This window comes from Apodemus sylvaticus, chromosome 2 (assembly GCF_947179515.1).
Source record: "Apodemus sylvaticus chromosome 2, mApoSyl1.1, whole genome shotgun sequence".
Classification (NCBI taxonomy): domain Eukaryota; kingdom Metazoa; phylum Chordata; class Mammalia; order Rodentia; family Muridae; genus Apodemus; species Apodemus sylvaticus.
Window position 1 is genome coordinate 54926333 of NC_067473.1, and position 20866 is coordinate 54947198.

General features: G+C 44.0%; 2 protein-coding genes across 4 annotated transcripts in view; both read right to left on the reverse strand.

The window, feature by feature from the left end:
• The window catches only part of Copg2 (COPI coat complex subunit gamma 2), a 125355-nt gene extending 124921 nt beyond the window's left edge, over window positions 1–434 (reverse strand). Inside the window, exon 1 of one of the 3 annotated variants that reach the window (XM_052173391.1) lies at window positions 306–430. In XM_052173391.1, the coding sequence (XP_052029351.1) occupies window positions 306–342 (37 nt within the window). In that variant the 5' untranslated portion in view covers window positions 343–430. Of the gene's footprint in view, window positions 1–32; window positions 54–305 lie in introns of those variants that run through there. The other 2 variants (XM_052173392.1, XM_052173393.1) reach the window with 2 other exon arrangements.
• Window positions 435–709: 275 nt separating this feature from the next.
• On the reverse strand, window positions 710–18950 carry Tsga13 (testis specific 13). The gene is made up of 7 exons (XM_052172459.1): window positions 18928–18950; window positions 17596–17674; window positions 12314–12385; window positions 11169–11375; window positions 5607–5749; window positions 3547–3674; window positions 710–879 (listed from the first exon to the last, which is right to left on the reverse strand). The coding sequence occupies exons 1-7, from the start codon at window positions 18948–18950 to the stop codon at window positions 710–712; spliced, it is 822 nt and encodes a 273-aa protein (XP_052028419.1).
• Between the last annotated feature and the right edge of the window lie 1916 nt (window positions 18951–20866).

Genomic DNA, 20866 nt, shown 5'->3' on the forward strand with positions numbered 1-20866 from the left:
CAACCCCAGACTACCAAGACATGCGCGCGCACCTCCTCGCCCCCCGACAGGGCCCCACGGAGGGCTGGCTCTGAGGGGCTCAGTCGGGGGCGGGCGCGGGGGGCGGGGACGCGCCGGGGCGGAGCCGCCGAGAGCTCAAGGCGACTTCCCGTCCGGGAGCGCGCGGCCCGAGGGGAGGCCCCGGCGCCGGGGGAGGGGCTTCGTGCAGACCCCGCCGCTGCGGCCGCCCCCAGAGCAGGTGGCTGCGGGCGAGGGAAGGGGGAACCCTTGCGCCTGAGGGTGGGCGTCCGGAGCGCCACGCGTACCAGACTCCTCGTCCTTCTTGTCGAATTTTTTAATCATCTTGGACGGCTTCCCAGCGCCCAGACCCACCGCAACCGTCCCAGGCGCCGCAGCCGGCGAGCGGAAGACGCTGCAGGAAGGCAGGCCCTGTGTTCTCACACCGGTTGGGCCGGCGGGCCGTCACTCGGGGCCAAGGCCCGCCCCCCTCGGGCCTCTGCGGCCGCCCTTGCCCCCTAGGGACGCAGGCACGCCCTCTTCTCCGCCCACTGCCGCACGGGGGCGGGGCCAGGTTCTGCCCAGAGGCTCGCCACGCCCCGCTTCACAACCTCTCCAACCCAGGTCTGAAGCAAAACTTTATTTAGTTGGTGACTTCTCCAGGCCCCCTCAGTTCTTGGAGAGCGATGAATGGGACTTTAAGGATTTGTCTTCACTTAATGACAGCCGCATTTTTGACAACCCACTGCTGGGCCCTTCCATGGCGAAAGAAACTCTCGCCTGGCACACTTCTTGTAGGCTTCTCTTCTAGGAGCTTTGAAAATGTCAGTGGTTCCCAAAGCACTTGCGAAGTTGGTGTTTCACCCTCTGACTTCATGGAAACTACGACAAAGCACAGGACACATTGAATGTGCGACTCTGAGAGCACTAGAAGCATACTAACAGGAAGGCATGATGTGATCCAGTTGGAGAGACTGGAAAGCTGGTCTTCACTCTTACCAAGAGGGTAGATTTTGAGACTGCCATTCCCAACCTCTTATGATTCCTTCTTCACCCAAACCCGTGTAGTTTTTGTAGCTTTCACCCTTTTCAAGTGATTCATTCTGCATAACACTCAAGTCATTTAAGGGACACCCATGTCTCAGTGTTTTACAAATGTTTTCTCATTTTTTTGTCCTTGTCTCAGAGTATGAAAAACACGCTTTTAAAACCTTGGGCATCGAAGGCATCACCTTTCTAGATGGTCTTTCCAGCTTTACCTGTTCTTAGGGCGTTGTCTACTTTAAGATCTTAACTACTGTCCTTCTTCTGCTGAGGGTGTGGTTTGCCTCTTGGGAAACCTTCTAACCAAACTTCACAACTTCTACTCAGATCACACACACACACACAATGATGGGGCATCATTTAGGGGAAAGAGAGGATGTTAGCTTGGAAATGGTGCCACCAGTAAAACACCCTGGCAGCTTTGTTAGTGTTGAGGAAATGCACCATAACTGTCCATCTGTTTTAGGTACAAAAATAAAGCACTCATATTTGGAGAGAGAATGGCACTAGAGCTGAAGGCTGACATACTACTTTATACATGAATATCTAACTCATCCTGACAGGGCTCTTGCAAAATTAGAAAGGTCCTACCTAGATTACATTATATAACCTTAAGAAAAATTTCAAACTGGGCATGATAGTACACACCTTTAATCCCAGAGGGCAGATCTCTGAGTTCAAGGCCAGCCTGGTCTACACAGCAAGTTCCAGGACAGCCAGCGGCTATACAGAGAAACCTTGTCTTGAAAAACCAAAAAGAAAGAGAGAAATTTCCCACCATATATAGATTCAACTGAATAATGTGCCTAAACCTTAATAATGGTGCCACTTAAGATGTTACTCCATCCCGATTAAAAATGCTATGCTAGCATCTGGAGAGATGGCTCAGTAATTAAGAGAACTTTATTGCATTTGCAGAGGACCTGAGTTCAATTCCCAGCACCCACTGATGGGTCATCAGTAACTCTAGTTCCAGGTGATCCAATGCCCTCTCCTCTGATCTCTGTGGGCACCAAGCATACAAGTGGTAAGCAGACATACATAGAGGCAAAATACTCAAACATAAGATAAAATGAATAAGCTAAACTTAAAAATGTAAAAACTATGCTAATGATTATGGCTGTCTCATTTGACTTATATAATGTCTGACCCATATTCATCACGTGGAATTTCTCATGAAAGAAATAGGTGTTTCCTCTTCTATAATCTTTGGTTGAAAATGAAAGAAGCTTTAGGGGAGAGGCCTTCTTCTCCCTTGGACCATAGCCATTAGCAGTTAAGTGGGGACAGAGACATGAAGCCAGGAAATTGCCCAAAACAGGTGATGTGAGAGGATCTTGCGGGAGAGTGAATAAACTGAGGCTGAGGTGAGGCTGAGCTCTTCAAAGCAAGATGGATCCCTCTGCTGCTTCAGCTCTTTTCCACATTGATCCAGATTCTTTTTGGTTTGGTTGGTTTTTTCCTCTCTGTATATTGGTCTAAGTTGTATATGGGGAATCAAGGAGAAGCATGAGGTGGAAGAGGTAGCAAATTGGTGTAGGAGGAACAGAGAAGATGAAAGGAAGGATAATGGTGCGATATAACCTAGACTGCTAGGAAATGACTGCCTTATGCTAAAACTATGACCGTGCAGTGTGAAGGCCCACCAGTGCATGTCTAAACAATGGTTATGTATTTGATACCCTGAAGCCCTTCAGTGAGTCCAACTACGTAATGGACAAAATCTAAGCCCGTATTTATACACTATACAAGTCCTTTCTTGGTCTAGACTGTTGGTTCCTTTGGTGTTTATTAAGAGGCTACCATAGAGGCCCCCATGGGTGTTATCAAATGAGAGACAATATGAGGATTCTCACTATTCCTTCTACATGTCCTGATCCCAACCCTCCTTTACCCGAGTCTCGCCGTTATCCCAAAGAGACTTGTGGACCTCTGAGACTCTCATACTTTTTCTGGTGGTGATGTTTCAAGACAGGTCCTGGAACTTACTATGTTAACCAGGCTGGCCTCAAATTCATGAGATCTGCCTGCCTCTGCCTCTCAAGTACTGAGATTAAAGGCATGAGCAATGTACTTGCAATTGACTTGCAATGTACACACTTAATCTTTATCCTTTTAAAGCAATTTTCCAGAAAGTATGAAGGTTATGCACAGATAAACATTTCAACCTATATGTACCTAAACATCAAAATCATGTCAGCAATTACGGTATTATTGAGTTTGAGGGGTTTTTGTTTGTTTTTAGCTTTTAGAATACATCATTATGGCAAAAACCATCAAAGTGTTAGATGATACAGGGCAGGAAACCTTATACCTTCTTGAACCTTCTTGAAATTTGAGTCTTAAAATAGTCTAGCACCATCTTAACTTCCTTCTCCTAGGAAAATTAGTGTCTGGACCCATCACAAAAGATACCAGCTCAGACAACTCTCTAAGTCCAGTAGATTCTCCCTACAGCCCACTTTTAGATCCAGTAAATCAGAGTGAGGAAACAGGAGACCTTACCATGTTTCTTTGTCTCTCTCTGGCAGGCTGGGGCAAAGATGAGGTTAGGATACAATTTTTTCTGTTTCCTTAAAGCATAGATTTCAGAATACCTCCCTTCGGTGTTGAAATCACTGTCGGTAGAAAACCTTAACCAAAAAAAGTATACTTGGTTGGTTTATGGCTACAGACCATAGAAGGTCATCTAAAAGTCAGCTATATCCTCAGAGATCCCAAGGAAGAAGAAAGGACAATAAACAGAAAGTTGGGGTTGTTGGTTTAAAAAAAGATGGAGGGGAGGGTTTGAGAACTTAACATACTGCAAACCTTGCCGCCAATTCCAGAATCCTCTATCTTCTCAGTATTAAATAAAAATCTCCTCCTGTGAATAGTTTCAAATAAAACCTTTTTATATTTGCTAGAAAAAAATTGCATGCATCTGTTCATGCACATGCACTTATGTGAATGCAAGCATGGAGGCCAGGAACATGTTTTAGGTGTCGTCCTCATGCACTCTCCAGGTTATTTTTTGAGACAGGGCTTCTCACTGAATCTGGGCTTTGCTAGACTGTCTGGCCAGGAATCTCCAAGGATCCTCCTGTTCCCGGTGCTGGCATAACGGGATTGCACCACATCCCCTGGCATCTGACCATAGATGCTGGAGTCCATGGATGGACCTGGTCCTCAAGAGTGCACAGTGGCCATGTTTCTAAGTCATCTCCCCAGCTTTTGAAAAACCTCCTTTTTATATGTGTCCTCATTTGTTCTGCTGGTCCTTACCTCGCTCTTTTGTTTTTCTATGTCCTCAAAATACAAACCCTAGGGTTAGAGAGATGGCTCCATTTTTATTGAAAAATGTTTTCAATAAAACCATTTTCACACAAGCCAAGAAGTCGTAGTGCACACCTTTAATCCCAGCACTTGGGAAGCAGAGGCAAGCCTATCTCTGAGTCTGCAGCCTGAGTTCCAGGACAACCAAGGCTACACAGGAAAACAAAAGACAAAAACAACCATACACACACACACACACACACACACACACACACAAATCTGTTTTTAAAAACCAAATTAAAAATAAAACACTTTCATACAAAAAATATAATTGAAAGTGATTTTCCTTCCCCATTCCTCCCTGATCCTACTCATCCAACTCTCTATTTTCTCTCTTTCTCTGTCTCCAAAAAAGAATTAAAAACAAAAACAAAGCAAAACAAACAAACAAAAAAAAGAAACACAAAAAACAACCCACAAAAATTAAAATCAAACTGGGTATGCTAGCACATACCAAGAAATCAAGAGGTAGAGGCAGGTGGCTCTCCATGAGTTCAAGGCCAGCCTGGTCTACAGAATGACTTTCAGGACAACCAGGACTATACAGAGAAACTATATCTCAAAGAAAGAAAGGAAGAAAGAAAGGAAGGAAGGAAGGAAGGAAGGAAGGAAGGAAGAAAGAAAGGAAGAAAGGAAGAGAAAGAAAGATTAAAAGCACAAAAATGCCATTGAATTTGGTGTTTTTTGTTTTGTTTTTGTTTTGTGTGTGTGTGTGTGTGTGTGTGTGTGTGTGTGTGTGTGTGTGTGTGTTGCTAAGACATCCTGGGCATGCAGCCTACCTTGAAATGTGATTGATATACCTAATGAGACTCCATTGGGGAAAAAAAAATTTCCCTTTGTCAGCAGGTATCAATTACAGATAGTTTCTTGGTTATGAAACCAGAATCTGAGGTCTACTTCTCCCTCTCAGTGCTAGGACCCTTCTGTCTTGAACCTGGGAAGACCTTATATAAGCTGCCACAGTCTCTATGAGTTCACATTGTACCTCAGTCCTACTGTGTTTCCCTTACCTGATGGCAAGGCCCTATTGCTAAAGACAAAGCTTCGTCATGGAAAACAAAGAACATCTTATGTGTTCTGACATCTTTACAACCAAAACTATATAGGAAGCCTCTCCAGGGCATTTTCTTACAGTTGACCATATCCTAAATCTCCCTGAGTTTCTATTTGTGCTTGCTAAATTATACAGCAATGTGCATGAGGGAAAGACAACAAAAATACAACAGGCCCAAGAAGAGCTATCACTTCACCTAAACCATTGTTGTCCCTTGAAGGTAGGATCGCCTATCCGTTTCATAGGAAAGACTGGCTTCAGTTCTGGTCTTAACTTCTTTTTCTGAGACATTGTGGGAAGGAAGTCATTCTTGTTGGGTTTGCGCCGATAGAGAGTCTCCTGAGGGGGGAAAAAGAGTGAAGGGGGAAGAAGCTGAGTCTCTAGAAGTTTAAAAATGGAACTGAGTTCCTGGCCTAAATCACAATGGAATGTGAAATGTTAAAATGGCAGACCCAACCTATCAGAAGAAAATAAACCACAAAGACCACGAAGAGAGGAAGTGGGGGAAGACCCATTTTTATCTCAGATAGCTTTCCCCAAACTGGGTCAGTATCCTGAGTAACTGACCTGACTCCTTAGCCATGGAAACTCTTGAAAGTTAATGGTAGAGGAAGTTTCTGAATTTGGAAGAGTTTATGGCAGAAAAGCTGTGCCCTACCCTGAGTTACTCCATATTGTGTAAAACGGTGACTTTTTAGCTGTTCTTCCCTTGGGTGACACCATTTAACAAAGGAGCTTTTGGTCTCATTTTGAGAGCAAGCATGGAGGAGGACTCTATTTTGTAGCACATGTAGAAACCATCTTCTGTTCAGCACCGACCCTAAAGCAGACTGACAAATAACTACTCCTAAAACTGAAGGGCACAACATTCTCTCCTGAACTCCATAAAGACACCAAACACTGTGATGGTGGTAGCCCCAACGACTGGTCATCTGATCAGTGTGTGTACCAAGGGACCGAAAGCTCTAACTGTTGACTGACCCTGTAGCTTTATCTCAGCGTTGTCTCCACTACTTGGCAAGGCTAACTTGATATCCTCCCTATCCACCCATTCCTTCATCCATCCAGACCCCTCGCTGTACTCATCTCCAGTCCTATGCTTCTGTGGCTCAGATGGACCCTGCAAGGCCGCCACTTAGCTCTGTGCTTCCAGTAGCTTTCAAGCTGGGTTCTTCTCCAAATAGATTGTTAATCTTATCTAACCACATGTGGCGATTCTTTCTTGAATCCATACTAGCTTTCTGCCTCTGCCTCCAGTAAGGTCTCTTTAAGCTTCTCAAAACTCTCTATCCTTTTTCTAGCCATTCTGAACTCTTCACATTTGTTGGTGGATGGATGGATGGATGGATGCATGGATGGATGGATGGATGGGTGGATGGATGGAAGGATTCACCATGTGATACAAAATGTGCACAAAGCTGAGAGTTTTTATTAGTAGTTAAGATTGTAAAAAAACAATCTGTGTTTGCCAGCAGCCAGCTATCAAGGGAAATCAGGACTGCTTGGCAAACTGCAGCCAACCAAAAAAAGCAAAGTGGCTTATGAGTTTATTGTTACTTAACGAATTCTGACATTGGGTAAAGACACACGTGTGCCTGTCTGTGTCTTCGACACAGCACACTTATAACAAACCCAATCTGTGAATTGCTTTGGGGAGCAAATATTTAGGAGTAAATTGGGAAGCAGACCCATGGAACTCTACCTTCCTTCCTTCCTTGGAGACAGCTGCCTTATTTGCTGTGTTCTTCCCACCCCCACCCCCCCTGCTGTGGAAAGGCCATAGAATGAACCGTCTTATGAGGTCATAATTTTACCATTCCTAAAGGTTACATAATCAAAAGCTTTCAGACTCTTAAAAGCCATCCAGTCTGACTGTCCACCTGGCTCTAACATTTCATCCAGAATTTTCCTGTCACGTGATCCAATTGTCTTATACCTAAAAACAAAGCAAAGTCAACCTAAAAGACCAGTAAGCCGGCTCAGCAGGTAAAGGTGCTTGCTGTTCAAGGCTGGAAACCCCAGTTCCAAACCTAGAACTCATTCCACAAAATTGACTTCTGATTTCCACACCTTCTCATACCTACTTGTCTGCTCTGCCTTCCCTATGGAATACACATGCCAATCATAATGGCAATGATGCGAATAATACGCTTCATCTGTAATCAGCTAACACGTGTCTCCGTGTAATGTTTTTTTCCAAGATAGTTCAAGCAGAATGAAGCTAGTGCATCTTACATAGCATGCCCAGCTTAAAAAAAAAAATCCACTAGGTTCTACCTCGGTTCTTTCTCCCAAGATAAGTAGTATCAATATTTTGAACTATTTGTCACCTGACTCCATTTGAATTGCCTTATTCTTGTGATTTATCTCACTAGAGAAAGTTACGAGTAATGTTTTCCTCACGGGAGGCTATGTAAACTGAAAGCAGTATGCTGGGAGCTGCAATCACAGGATCCGTCCCCTGGATGCTTTAAAATGTCTATTGAATAGTCATAACCTCTGCTGAGCCCCTCCCCGAATCACACTATCTAAGCCTCCCGCTCACATTCCATTCCCCCTTTCTGATTTTTTTTCAAAGCACCTATCACATTATACGTAATTATACGTGAGTGCTTCTTTGCCTGAGGTCTGCATAGATAGTTTAAATCATTAGACTTACACTTCAGTAAAGCAAAGACTTTAGATTAGTCACCGATACATCCTTAGTCTCTTAGCCTTCATAGGATCTGGCACGAAGTAGAAGAGAAATGTTTGTTGAACCAATGACCAATCTATCAATTGACATATTAAGTTTTTACTTTCCTAACTTGAGAATCTTTTTTAAAAAAATTACTTGGTATTGCCACTGGACTATTGCATTTTCATTCTGAATTCTTTCTCTTTGAGCTATTCTAGTCTGAAGATACAGGATCTTATGCAATTACTTAATAGGTGACTTAACGAAACAGAACAACCAAAAAACTAACATGTAGCTAATGACCCTACCATTAAAAATAGCAGAAACCTTAGCAGAACTGGGACTAGGAACAACAGCAACAACCACGACGACAATGACAACAACAACAACGATGACGACAAACAAAACAAAAGGAATGGCGAGATGGCTCGGTCGGAAAGGCAGAAAAAGGGGCTCATTGCCAAGCCTGACGACCTGAGTTCAATCCCCAGGGCCTACATGATGGAAGCAGAGGGCTGGCCCTGGCAGGTTCTGGTTGTCCTCTGACCTCTGCATGCCACTCTCTCTTCTTGTAAAATGATTTATATTATTTGACCTAGCCTGCATAAAAGATGTAAAACACTGGTATTTTATTTGCAGGCTGTAAACCTAGGCTGGGCAGGTTTTGAGTTATTCTAACTTACTTCCCAGCCATGCGGCCCTCGGTACTTGTTGTTTGAGTCTCGCCTGGGTTATTTCCTCTCCATCAGTCTGTCCTCAGGGTCCCTTTCACTTCGGGCCTGTGCTCCTGGTCCATCACATCTAACAAGGGACAGTACTGTCTGGGAAGTGCAATACCAGGATTTTGTGTCTTTTATATGAGCTAGCTAAAACAATATAAATCATTTTACATCTCCTCATAGAAAAATAAAGCCTTTTTTCTCCTTTTCTTTTTTGTTAACATTTAAAAGCAAATAAAATAAGCAGGAACTGGACACTATTTAGAAGCCAAGGTGGCTGAAGTAAAGAATTGCCATCTTGTCTTAAGCATAACACTAACAAGTCCCTTCTGTGTTCTTCCTGTCTTTTCTTCCTCCTCCACTGTCCTCTTTCCCCCTCCCTCCCTCCTTCTCAAACTCTGAAACTTCTGCAGCCCCTCTGCCCTTTCATAACAAACATGCATACATGCATACAGAGAGATACAAGACATGCAATCTATAGGACTGTGTCTATCTCCTTCCCCCACTCCTTTTCCTCCCTTCCCTTCAACTGGCTACAGGCCTGGCCCTTGGACCACCCTTTTCCCCATGGTTTGATTCTTCTAGGCCATCACCCTCTCAATTTTCACTCCCATTGTCCTAATATTTACGTTTTCTAATCTAGGTGCTTAGAAGTTTGGGAAAAAAATCTGTGATTTACTCAGGGATTTGGTGGTTAGAGTGGTTGGTTTAGTTTTAGCTTGTTTGAGCTTGGAGAGGTACCAATCTGTACCACACACAGGTCAGTTATCAGCCTAGGAATTTTGTTTCACTGGATCTGATATCTGGTCCATACTGGGAGCAGAGATGTGTTTATCATGCACAACACAAAGCTTCTTGGGCATTCGTGTAAGAGACAGGGGCAGGGCCAGAGGCATCAGGAAGGGAATCAGAGCAGCAACCGCTGATGTGCGCATTCCCCAGCCTGCCTGCTGGACTCTACACTGTGCCCAGGCACAGTAAAGAATACTTCTCTTATATATAATCCAGGACCAAAAGGGGGAGGGGAGGGGTGCATCAGGAATATCAAAGAGTCGTTCCAGTCTTTAGAATCATGTTCTTAGTACTGCCCACTAATAAAGTGCCAGCAGGACCACTTCTTTGGGTGGACAATCAGGCCCTGCCCCTGACCTCAGGGGCTCACAAGGGGCAGGTTTGGAAAGAAAGCTCTTTGTGCACCTAGGCTACACGCTTGCTTTTTTTTCCTTCTTTGTGTTAAAGAGAGCAGCCCTGGCTTCGTTTGTTTCCTTCTTAGGAGCACCTTACACCCACTGTTGATAAGCACTGGAAGCTACTGTAGAAGGGCGCAAATTCTGAGGCCACAGACAATGAACCCATGAGGGGTTTGTTTTGTTTTGTGTTTTTTTTTTTTAATCTTCTTGGCATCCCTCACTGCCATCCACCTAATGATTAAAAAAGCACCAACTCCCAACTCACAGTTTGTTCTAAGGATGGGTGGTCAGGCTACCCCATTCCAAGTCTCTGGTCTCTATAAGACTCTCTCATCTGTACTGCCAACTTATTTAATTTCTCCCCGTTACATTGGGTTGGATCTCTAGGCTGCCAATGTTTTCTTCAGCTCCTGACTCCCAGATGTCCTTTAGGTGGCCTTTCTTTACTTCCTCCGCTTGTTTGAAGTTAGTTCAGATGTTCAGCATTGTTAACCTCAACTATTAAAGTAACATCACAACTCATCTCTCTGGCTTTTGTCTCTTTTATATTTTTGTGGCTTTTTTGTCTCTTAGTTTTATAAACTAAGGCACCTGCCTTCACCTTGCAAATATTTCTTCTAAAACTCAATCTGATGGTGCCCTTTGATCTCCTGCCTCCCTTTCGGTGTCCCCAAGCCCTCCGCCATCCCTGAGGGACAGTTCTCCTGTGCTGTCCTAGTGAGTCACCTCCTTGATTACTCCCTTTCCCCCTCCAGATTCTTCTCTAGTGTGTGTAATGTCTATATTTTAAGTGCTCTTGGATTGTTCATGTCCTTGGCATGGTAGAATTGTTCTAATGTGGGTCGCTTATTGACCATTAGATTCTAAGGTGCTTCAGGATAGAATGTGTCCTATGGTCATCTTCACGGTCTTGTTCTGGTTTCTAGCTTACTGAGGACTCTCAGCAATTGTGTTTTAGGTATCATTTTAAGACAGCAGTGTCTTGCTATGTAGTCCCCGCTGACTTCAAACTGTTCTAGTTTTGTGGAGTGCATGGCCGGGGCTTAAGAAGAAGATAGCAGCATCCTGGTAAACCTTCTCTAGGTTAAGTTGGCTCTCTCTGTTTTACTCCAACCCCTGCCTCCCTCTAGTCCATACATGGGCTGCTAGGAGACTTTCATGGACACCATTACCTTTAACTGAAACTCCGGGGGAAAGTATATTGGAGCACCACCCTTTTCCTGCTGGCTGATGGAGCAGGGCGGTGGGTTGTTGGTTAAGAGGAGTAGTGTCATGTCTTGATCATACTCGGTCACCTTTACCATGAAACTATTCTTTTTCTTCTTTTGAGTCAGAAATCTCTGCAGTTTACTGGGCTTCAAAGGCTCGTAATATTTGGCCTGAGGAGAGAGAAAGATTTCCAGACAGACGAAGGAATCACATGGCGAATTTTTCCCCCTCTACAGGGCAGGTTGAGAGGCTGAGCAGGGCCTATCCAAACCTGCCTTTAAGTTTGTTGATTTGAAACTTTTGGGAGCTCTGTCTTAGCTTGGAGCTGCAAATAAACTAGGGGCTTGGGGGAGATGTGGCAGAGGGGTTTCCATAGTAACAGAATAAGATCATTAAAGTCATTCACTAAAAGAAAGAAAAAAAGGAAGCAAAAAATGAAGGAAGGGAAAAGAAGGGGAGAGGGGAGGAGAGGGGGTACGGGAGTGGGTAAGAAAGGGGGTATGGGAGGAGGTAGGGGAGGGAGTGGGGGAGAGGGTGGGGGAGGGGAAAGGAGAGGAGAGGAGAGGAGAGGGGCATCATTCAGCCTCCTTGCACAACAGGAGTTGTATGTGGTGGCTCAGCCCGATTGGCCTTTCTAAGGCTGTCTCTGAGGCAGAGGGGAACCCCTGGGAGTGGGAGCCAAGCTCAGCCTTTCTCTCATTTCCACCAATATCTCTCTCCAGGCACAGGCATTGCTAACAAGCTCCAGAGTGCTTTAACAGAGAAAGTCAGTCACGAAGCACAGTGAGTCACTGCAGGTGTGGGTGGGGAAGGGACGGTCTCCACGGAGCTTGCTTTTCTCTGAATAGGAAGACTAGAGGGGGAAGGGAGGAACGAGCGTGGATTACACATTTCCCCTGGTTATGCTTTCTCCACTGAAGAACAAAGTGAACTGGGACCCCTTTCTCCCCAGATCTCTCCTCCCACCTCACAACCAAGTCCCAGCACTGTATCCCCAAAGTGGCTCCGTTTCCCCATCCTGAAAACTGGGGATACTCTGAAGTTGGGGCTCTGAATCCATTGCTGAAATTTGCCCTTAGAGGTCTCTGAGGGTATGCTTTTCACCTACCATATTTGGATGGACTGTGTAGTGTCTGAGGTTCTTCAGGACAAATTTCGATTGCGCAGTTATATCATACATCTGAAGACAAGGAACAGAATTAGTGGTCTCAAGTCATACCTCTCCTCTCTCTCTCTCTCTCTCTCTCTCTCTCTCTCTCTCTCTCTCTCTCTCTGTGTGTGTGTGTGTGTGTGTGTGTGGGGGGGGTGGTGGTGGTGGTGGTGGTGGTGGTGGTGGTGGTGGAGGTGGCAGAGGCCAGAGGCTAACATCAGGTATCTTTCTCTTCACCTTAATTTTTGAGATAGGGTCTCTCACTCACCCCAGAGCTCACTCTCCAGCTAGACTGGCTGGAGAGCAAACCCCAGGGATCCTCCTGTCTCTGTCCAGCTCCCCTAAAATTCTAGAGTTATGGGCCCACACTGCCACATTTAAAAAAACAAAGTAAGATTGGGCTCATGTTAACTTTTGATCTTCTACCTCAGCCTTTCGAGTGCCAGGATTCCAGGCTGTCATGCCTGTTTTATCCAGGACTGGGATTTAACCTAGGGCTCTGTGCATGTCAGCCAAGCACTCTACCAACTGAGCCACATTTCCAACCTTGACTGGGGGTCTGACCTCAGGTCCTTCATGCTTGCTGTGTGAGCATTCCCCCACTGAGCTAACTTTCTGGTGCCAAGGTCCTGCCCACGAAGCCGCACGGCCTCATCTCGTCTCACTAGAAGGGTCTCTTCTGGACGCTAACTGAGGAGAACCTCTTCTGCCTAGGTTGGAGTCTGCTGTTTCTCGAGCACGGTCAACAGCCAGGAGGGCAGAACCCTGAAATGGAAAGATGTGGGTGGTAACATGGACCTGCCTAGCTCCATGGAAGGGGACTAGGGAGGTAACTCAGTCCAGAAAGCTGCTTGCCACGTGAGATCCGCGCGACCTCATAAAAAGCTGTGTGCCGGGGGCCATGACTGTAACTCCAGTTCCAGGAAGGGAAATCCAGATAGAACCCTGATGCTCCTCGCTTAGTCAGCTCAGTCTAACTGGTGTCCAGTGACAGGCTGTCCCCAAAAAAACGAGGCCTATGATTCCCAAGGAACAAAACCTGAGGATGATTTCCTGTCTCCATAGACACATACACATGTACCATCCCCACAAGACCCTCACACACACACACACACACACACACACACACACACACATACACGCACATGTACACGCACTCTCTATGCCTCCCAAGACCCTGACACACAGATACAAACACACAGACATACACAACAGACACATACACACACACGCACACGCACATGCACACGCACTCTCTATGCCTCCCAAGACCCTGACACACAGATACAAACACACAGACATACACAACAGACACACACACAGAGACAGACACACACACACAAACACACACACACACATACACAAGCACCCTCAATGCCTCCCCACAAGACCCTGACATACAGATACACACAGATATACACAACAGACACACACAGACACACACATACACACACACACAAGATATCACTTGAAACTGAAGGGCAGTAGGCAAGTGGAATCACACTCTTCCTCTTCCTTTTCCCTATACAGGATTAATATCAGGTGACATTAACATGGGGATAACCATTAAGGAAAAAATCAGTTACAGAAGGACAACAACCACCTAAGAAGTGTCTTCCAGGGACAACTCTGCCTACTGAGCTGGGAACTGACACTCACAGGACAAAGGAGAAGAGAGAACATTTTGTGGGTCTAAAATCTCTGCAAATACAGTTCTAGAGATGCTGAAAAGGTTACATTTTGATGCCCCTTTTGTCTAGTACTTGGTATCATTGTATGGTGGAGGTGCTGTTACAGGGAAGAGCTCTTCTCCATATTCTTAGCCCTGGGTTACATAAGGATGAATGAAAGTAAGGACAACTCAGAAGGCATAGACCACAGATTGCATCATTAGCATACTCGGAAGACAGAATAAAAGGAGGCACACACAATTCTGGATCATCAGCTCTGAAGAGACCCTGCCTCCAGAGAGGTGGCATAGGAAGATGGGGTCCAGGAAAAGGAGGCACGTGCTGGAAATGAATAGAACTAGAAGCAAAGATGGAGCCAGGAAGATCGGGGCAGAACCTAGGAGGGAAGAATACTTCATACTTCAGGAGAACAATGCTGGGGTTGTGGCTTTGGGTTAGATGGGGACAGAGAAAAGGAGAAGGGGCATAGGCACTTGTTAGGAGGGGTGTAGACAAACATGGGGCAGATCCACGGGCTAGTCATGTCATTTTATCCTTTGGAAAACTAATGTCTACTTGTTCAAAACAAAAGTTATGAAAAGCACACTTTACAAGTACATTGTGTGATATGTATATGTGTATATATATATATGTATATAGGTATACATATACTATACACATATATATTATATGCATATACATATGCATATGCATATGCATATATACACACATATTTGAAAACTAAGAAAATTTTGCTTTGGGAAAAAGTTTGAAGGACTTTTTTCCCTTAAAGATTTTAAAAATTAGCTTTAGGGTAAAACATCTCTAAGGAAAATATTCTAATTTCTGGACTTTTCTGAGGAATCACACCCTCTGTTACAAACTATCCTCTAACAGTTGACTAAGCTTAAAAATTGGAATATGTTTTTAATTTTGTTATGTTGATTTACATTATCACTGGTAAGATAAAAATTGGCTTCAAAAAAATCACTTGAATGTGATAATCTTGGGAAATCAACCAATGTATCTAATGGGATTTTGTCATAAGCAGTGGCCTTGAAACTCTTATGCATTGCTGATGGGAGTGTGAGCTAATGTAGACATCATGGAAGTACATGTGGAAGTTTCTCAAAAGAATTAAAATAGTGCTACCATGGCTATACTATCCGAAATCAACAGATCACAGAGATGGATGCATATCTGTGCTTACTGCATTCACAGTTACTGAGGGTGAAAACCATCTCAGATAACCAAGAGACAAATGGATAAAGACATTGTAGTCCATATACGAAATGGATTTTTATTTAGCTTTAAAGAACAATGAAATTATGGCAGTTTTAGGAAAATGGGTGGGCTTATTATGTTAAGTAAAATAAGCCATAATCAGAAAGAGAAATGGACTTATTTTCTTTTATATATAGAAACTAGATTTAAGGGTGTGCATGTGGGAGGGGGTGAAAGTAGAAAAGCTACCATCAAAGAGAGAAAGAGATCTCACCGTGATGGGTGTTGTAGTTCCTTTTCTGTTGCTGTGATTAAAACACATTGGTCAAAAAACAACTTAGGGAAAAGAAGGATTCATTTGGCTTACACTTCCAAGTCACAGTCCATCACTGAGGGAAGTCAGAACAAGAACCTGCTTCCCTAGCTTTCTAGAACTGCTTACTCAGGGAATGGTGCTGCCCACAGTGAACTAAGCCTTTCTATATCAATTAACAATCAAGATTTTCCCTACAGATATGCCTGCAGGCCAGTCTGAGTGATTCTTCAACTGAGACTACCTGCTCAGGTGACTCCAGGCTGTGCCAGGCTGACAGTTAAAGCTAACTTGGACAGTAGATAATAGAACATGGGTGAAATGAACACAGAAGAGGATGCTATTTAATACAAAAGAAAGTGGTCAGCAAAAGGAGGCTAGAGAACATGGAAAAACAGTGTCAGAAGGGGGACACACAGGAATAAATTATACTGACTCATACATGTGACATATTCAATGTCATATTGAAACTTATTACTATGCTAGGCTTAGTGGCATAGGCTCATGGTCTTGGCTACTGGAGGCAGAGGCAGAGGCAGAAGGGTCTTGAGTTCAAGGTTATACTGGGAATCTTTGTGAGTCCCCTGTATTAAAAGGTAGAGAGAGGACTGTACTGACTGGTTTTGTGTGTCAACTTGACACAAGCAAGAGTCATCAGATAGAAAGAAGTCTTAGTTGAGGAAAGGCCTCCATGAGATCCAGTTGTAAGACATCTTCTCAATTAGTGATCAGTGTTTGAGGGCCTAGCCCATGGTGGATGGTGCCATCCCTGGGCTGGTGGTCCTGGGTTCTATAAAAAAAGCAGACTGAGCAAACCATGAGGAGCAGCCAGTGAGCAGCACCCCTCCCCAAGGGCTCTGCATCTGCCCCTGCCCCCTCCAGTGAGCAGCACCCCTCCCCAAGGGCTCTGCATCTGCCCCTGCCCCCTCCAGTGAGCAGCACCCCTCCCCATGGGCTCTGCCTCTGCCCCTGCCTCCTCCAGTGAACAGCACCCCTCCCCATGGGCTCTGCATCTGCCCCTGCCCCCTCCAGTGAGCAGCACCCCTCCCCAAGGGCTCTGCATCTGCCCCTGCCCCCTCCAGTGAGCAGCACCCCTCCCCATGGGCTCTGCATCTGCCCCTGCCTCCTCCAGTGAGCAGCACCCCTCCCCAAGGGCTCTGCATCTGCCCCTGCCCCCTCCAGTGAGCAGCACCCCTCCCCATGGGCTCTGCATCTGCCCCTGCCTCCTACAGTGAGCAGCACCCCTCCCCATGGGCTCTGCATCTGCCCCTGCCTCCAGTTTTCAACCTTGCTTGAGTTCCTGTGCTGACTTCCACTAATGATGGACTGCGATCTTGAAATGTAAGCCCCATAAACCCTTTCCTCCCCAACTTGATTTTGGTCATAGTGTTTCGTGGCAGCAATAAAACCCAAGCAAGACAAGGGGTATGGAGCTAGCGCAGTGATAGAGTGATTGATGGGTGTAGATGAGGACCCGCGTTTAGTCTCTATTACTACAAAACAAAACAAAACAAAACAAAACAGCTAAAACTAAACATTACTTCATATGGTAACTTTTAAAGTCAAAAAGTGACATAAACTGGTTGTTGTTGGTGCACACCTTTAATTCCAGTCCTCAGAAGGCAGAGGCAGATCTCTCTGTGAGTTCGAGGTCAACCTGGTCAGCAGAATAAGTTCCAGGACAGCCAAGGCTACAAATAAATTCTAAAATAAATTATGAGGAAAAAACATTTTTTTTAAATTAAAAAAATAGCTTGCTGTCTAGGTAAGTTAGGATTTAATACTTCCTAAGGTAAGTTACTGACTGGTTTTTCAGTTTTGTATCTTGATTTGTTGATGATATGTGCTTGTTACCTCCTCAACTTCTCTGTTCCTTTTTTAAAAAGTGGAATAAATTAACCTCACTCTGTATATAAATGTTTGTTCCCCTTTGCTTTCACATAGGAAGTTTATAAACCCACTATTTTTAAGATAGTGTAAGCAGTCCCAAGGAAAGATGACATAGGGATATGTATAACTGGTTTTTTTCTTACCTCATCATCATCTGGACCAGGTTTTTCAAATTTAATAGAGATATTTCCCATAGTCTTTGATCCCCTGCTTTCTTGAAACCTGAAAAGGGAATGGGACATCCAGTTGCATTATTGACTCCTGAGTCCTATCTTTCTGCATTGCAGGTCTACAGACTCCCTCAGATTAAGATTGGGACCTTAACTTGAGAGATTAGAAACTTAGGTGTTCACAAATTGAATAGATGAGTCATATCCATCTTGTGTGTTGAGGAAAGGAAAAGGTAAGATTCAGGAGTTACACAAATATGGACTTCTCTGAGGTAGGCAGATATCTGATTAGTTGATTTTCTTTTTTTAAGATCACTTAAAGTTGCTGTAGTAGAATGCCCAAGAAAATTCTTTCAGACAGCTAGACTATCCTACTATTTTAAATACCTACTGGCTTGTCCTCCATATTGAAATGGCCCTGACTTTGGCCAGTGATGGCAAATTGGCGGAGTCATGAAAAGAAATACAGCTCGGGAAACTCACAGTGAAATTTCTGATTCCCATTAGCTTTGATTCAATGAACAGTTAAATCATTTTCCTGACCACATCTAAAAGTGTCTTCTTCTACAACTTGGGTAGTAAAATTAATCACCAGTGGCAAGCATTATTTTCCTTACTTTTCTGTCTTCCACCAGATACCCACTCTCTTTGAGGGAGAGGAGGATGGAAGTTGCAATGCCTAGTTATAAAGTATTTCGGAGTTCTTGACTCTTCCCATGCTGGAGACTGAGTCTGGGGACTTGCACTTACCAAACAAGTGCTCTACCACTGAGGTACATCCCTAGTCCTCCAAGTTCAGACTAAAGAGCTTAAAAATATTCCTAAGCCTACCGGGTAAATTCAATTAGGTTCATTTTGTCTAAATATGTTAAAGTCTATGCCCTTTTGGTGTATTCCTTTATCGTACATATATAAGTTAATACTATTGCATTGTCTTTATGGTAGAACTTTATGATTTGTGTGTGTGTGTGTGTGTGTGTGTGTGTGTGTGTTGTGTGTGTGTGTGTTTACCAAGCAGCACGGGATCTCAGACTCTTCTGCAAGGTCAGTTTTAGGCCTTGAACTATATGAAAAGCTCTTTCTTATTCCAGCAATACTCATCTCGAGCAGCCCGGTGCTTTCATTTTTGGCAAGAATCCTTTTGTTGCCACATGAAATATGGATCCAACTCTGTTTTTTTTTTTATGCAGTCAACTAAAACACATTTAATAAAGCTCTACTCTGTGATTCACAACATCGAGGGTGCTATGCATGACAAAGTTAGTAGAAATTGGTGTTTACAGCTTAGCAAAGACGATTACGTACTTGGAATATCTCTTTGGGCCCATGACTGCTCACTGAGAACTGGACCAATTCACAGCAAGTATTCACTGAGGCCTAAAATCAGTGCCTCTAAATGATTCACGATCTATGAGGCTTCAAGTCAATAAATTATTCTTTTCTTAGCACACACTGTGTGCCCAGACTCAGTCTTGATCCTGTGTGAGAAACATGAGAAGATTAATAAATAGTATTATAGATGTAGGAGTTGAGTGAAGTATGATGATCCTTGCCCTTGAGAAATTAAATTGATTTAACCAATGAGGAGAGAGGAAGGGAAGTAATTATGAATCCTGAAACATGAAAAGAAAAAAAAATGCACTAATACATTAGTGACTTTATTTCTCACAAGTCTCAATTTCATCTGTAAAGTTAAATCATTAACTGAAGGATTTTAAAGGTGGCGGTCTAATCTGGTGACGGTAGTGAGATTTACCTATTTAAGGATTCTAAATGAAATGAAATCATGTGAACAATGGAAAGGGAAAGTCTGGGAACTTACAACTTTCAAGTTCCCTTTTTGAACTTACAACCATCCTTATCCACAGCTAAGGCCTGAGAAGCTGGGAAATGTGTGTGTGTGTGTGTGTGTGTGTGTGTGTGTGTGTGAACGTGTGTCTGTGTGTCTGTGTAGGGTAGAGCTGCTATACTTTTAATAAAAGATTTATTTTACTTTCAATTATGTACAAGGGACATGTGCACCTGAGTGCAGGTGCTTGCAGAGGCCAGAGGTCTCGGATTTTCCTGAAGCTAAAGTTAAAGATAGTTGCGAGCCACCTGACATGCATTTTGGGAATAAAATCCAGGTCCTCGTCAAGAGCATCAAGCATTCTTAAGTGCTGAGTTACCTCTCCGGTTCCTACTGCACTTCTCAATACGGACTATCAGAAATGGGAGTACAAGCTCAGCGACCTGCCATTTAGATAAAGGAGAGGTTAATGAGGCTGGGGACAGAGGCTTCCTCAAGGAGGTGGGATTTAAGGAGAGTCCTGTTGGATGGTGTACGAAGCCCCCAAACTGGAAGGTGAGTGGCTGTTATTTTCAGCAATAAGAAATAAAGGGAGGTAACCTATGGGGGCCTTAAAAATAAAGAACGTTGGTAAAAACCACCATTTAGAAAAATGTTCCAAATTCATATCAACAGGTTCCCCACATTCATATTTATCTTCAGTTTGCTTGTCTATACATAAACAAACAAACAAACAAGTCCAGACTTTGACTAGATTGATTAAATCCCAAAAGTTCCCTTCTTGGAAAGTGAGCTAAATTCTTTGTTCTTTTTTTCGAGTTTAGCTTTCCTAGAACTGTCTCTCTAGTTTTGAGTATGTATTAAAACTGAAATAAAAAATTTGCTATGGATGAGAAGTTGTATGTCTTGTTTGTGTGCAGCCCAGGCTAGAGGAGAAGAATCCCACAGAAATAAACACTACATCCATGATAGAAAGATCTATCTGGGCATGGTGGCGCGGGCCTGTTGTCCCAGCTGCTCGGAAGGCTGAAGGAGGAGAATGTCTTGAGTTCAGGAGGTTGGAAAAATAGAGAGACTATGACAAAGAAAGGAAAGGCATGCAGGAAAGAACAGCAGGGAAAGAAGAGAGAGAAGGGAAAGAGGGAGAAGGGAGAAGTTCCTGGCACGTGGTACCTTTAAGGACATTAGGAAATCTCAGGAAGAGACAAGTCCTTAACAGGGAAACTTTCCATGTCGAAGGCAATGATTCTCTTCTGGATTCTGAAGGATTAGTAATCTAGAATGCTGAAGGACTCTGTTCTACAGACAGAATGTAAAGGACAAACACACTCACTTAAAAAACTCTGCGTGATCAGTCCTTATCTGTCTAACCTGTCCTCTTCCTCCCACTGATTGGGCTAGAGTGTCTTCATCTCTTCTTTATCCAACATCCTCATCCTGTCTCTCAACACAATA

Bases quoted from the DNA above. Each gene is read 5' to 3' on its own strand.
- Tsga13 (XM_052172459.1), bottom strand. From the start codon at position 18,950: ATGGGCCCAAAGAGATATTCCAA. The intron at 11,376-12,313 runs GTAGGTGAAAAG...CTCTCTCCTCAG, and splicing joins ACACAGTCCATCCAAATATG to GCCAAATATTACGAGCCTTT. The intron at 5,750-11,168 runs GTAATGGTGTCC...TTCCCCCCTCAG, and splicing joins CCCCGGAGTTTCAGTTAAAG to GAGACTCTCTATCGGCGCAA.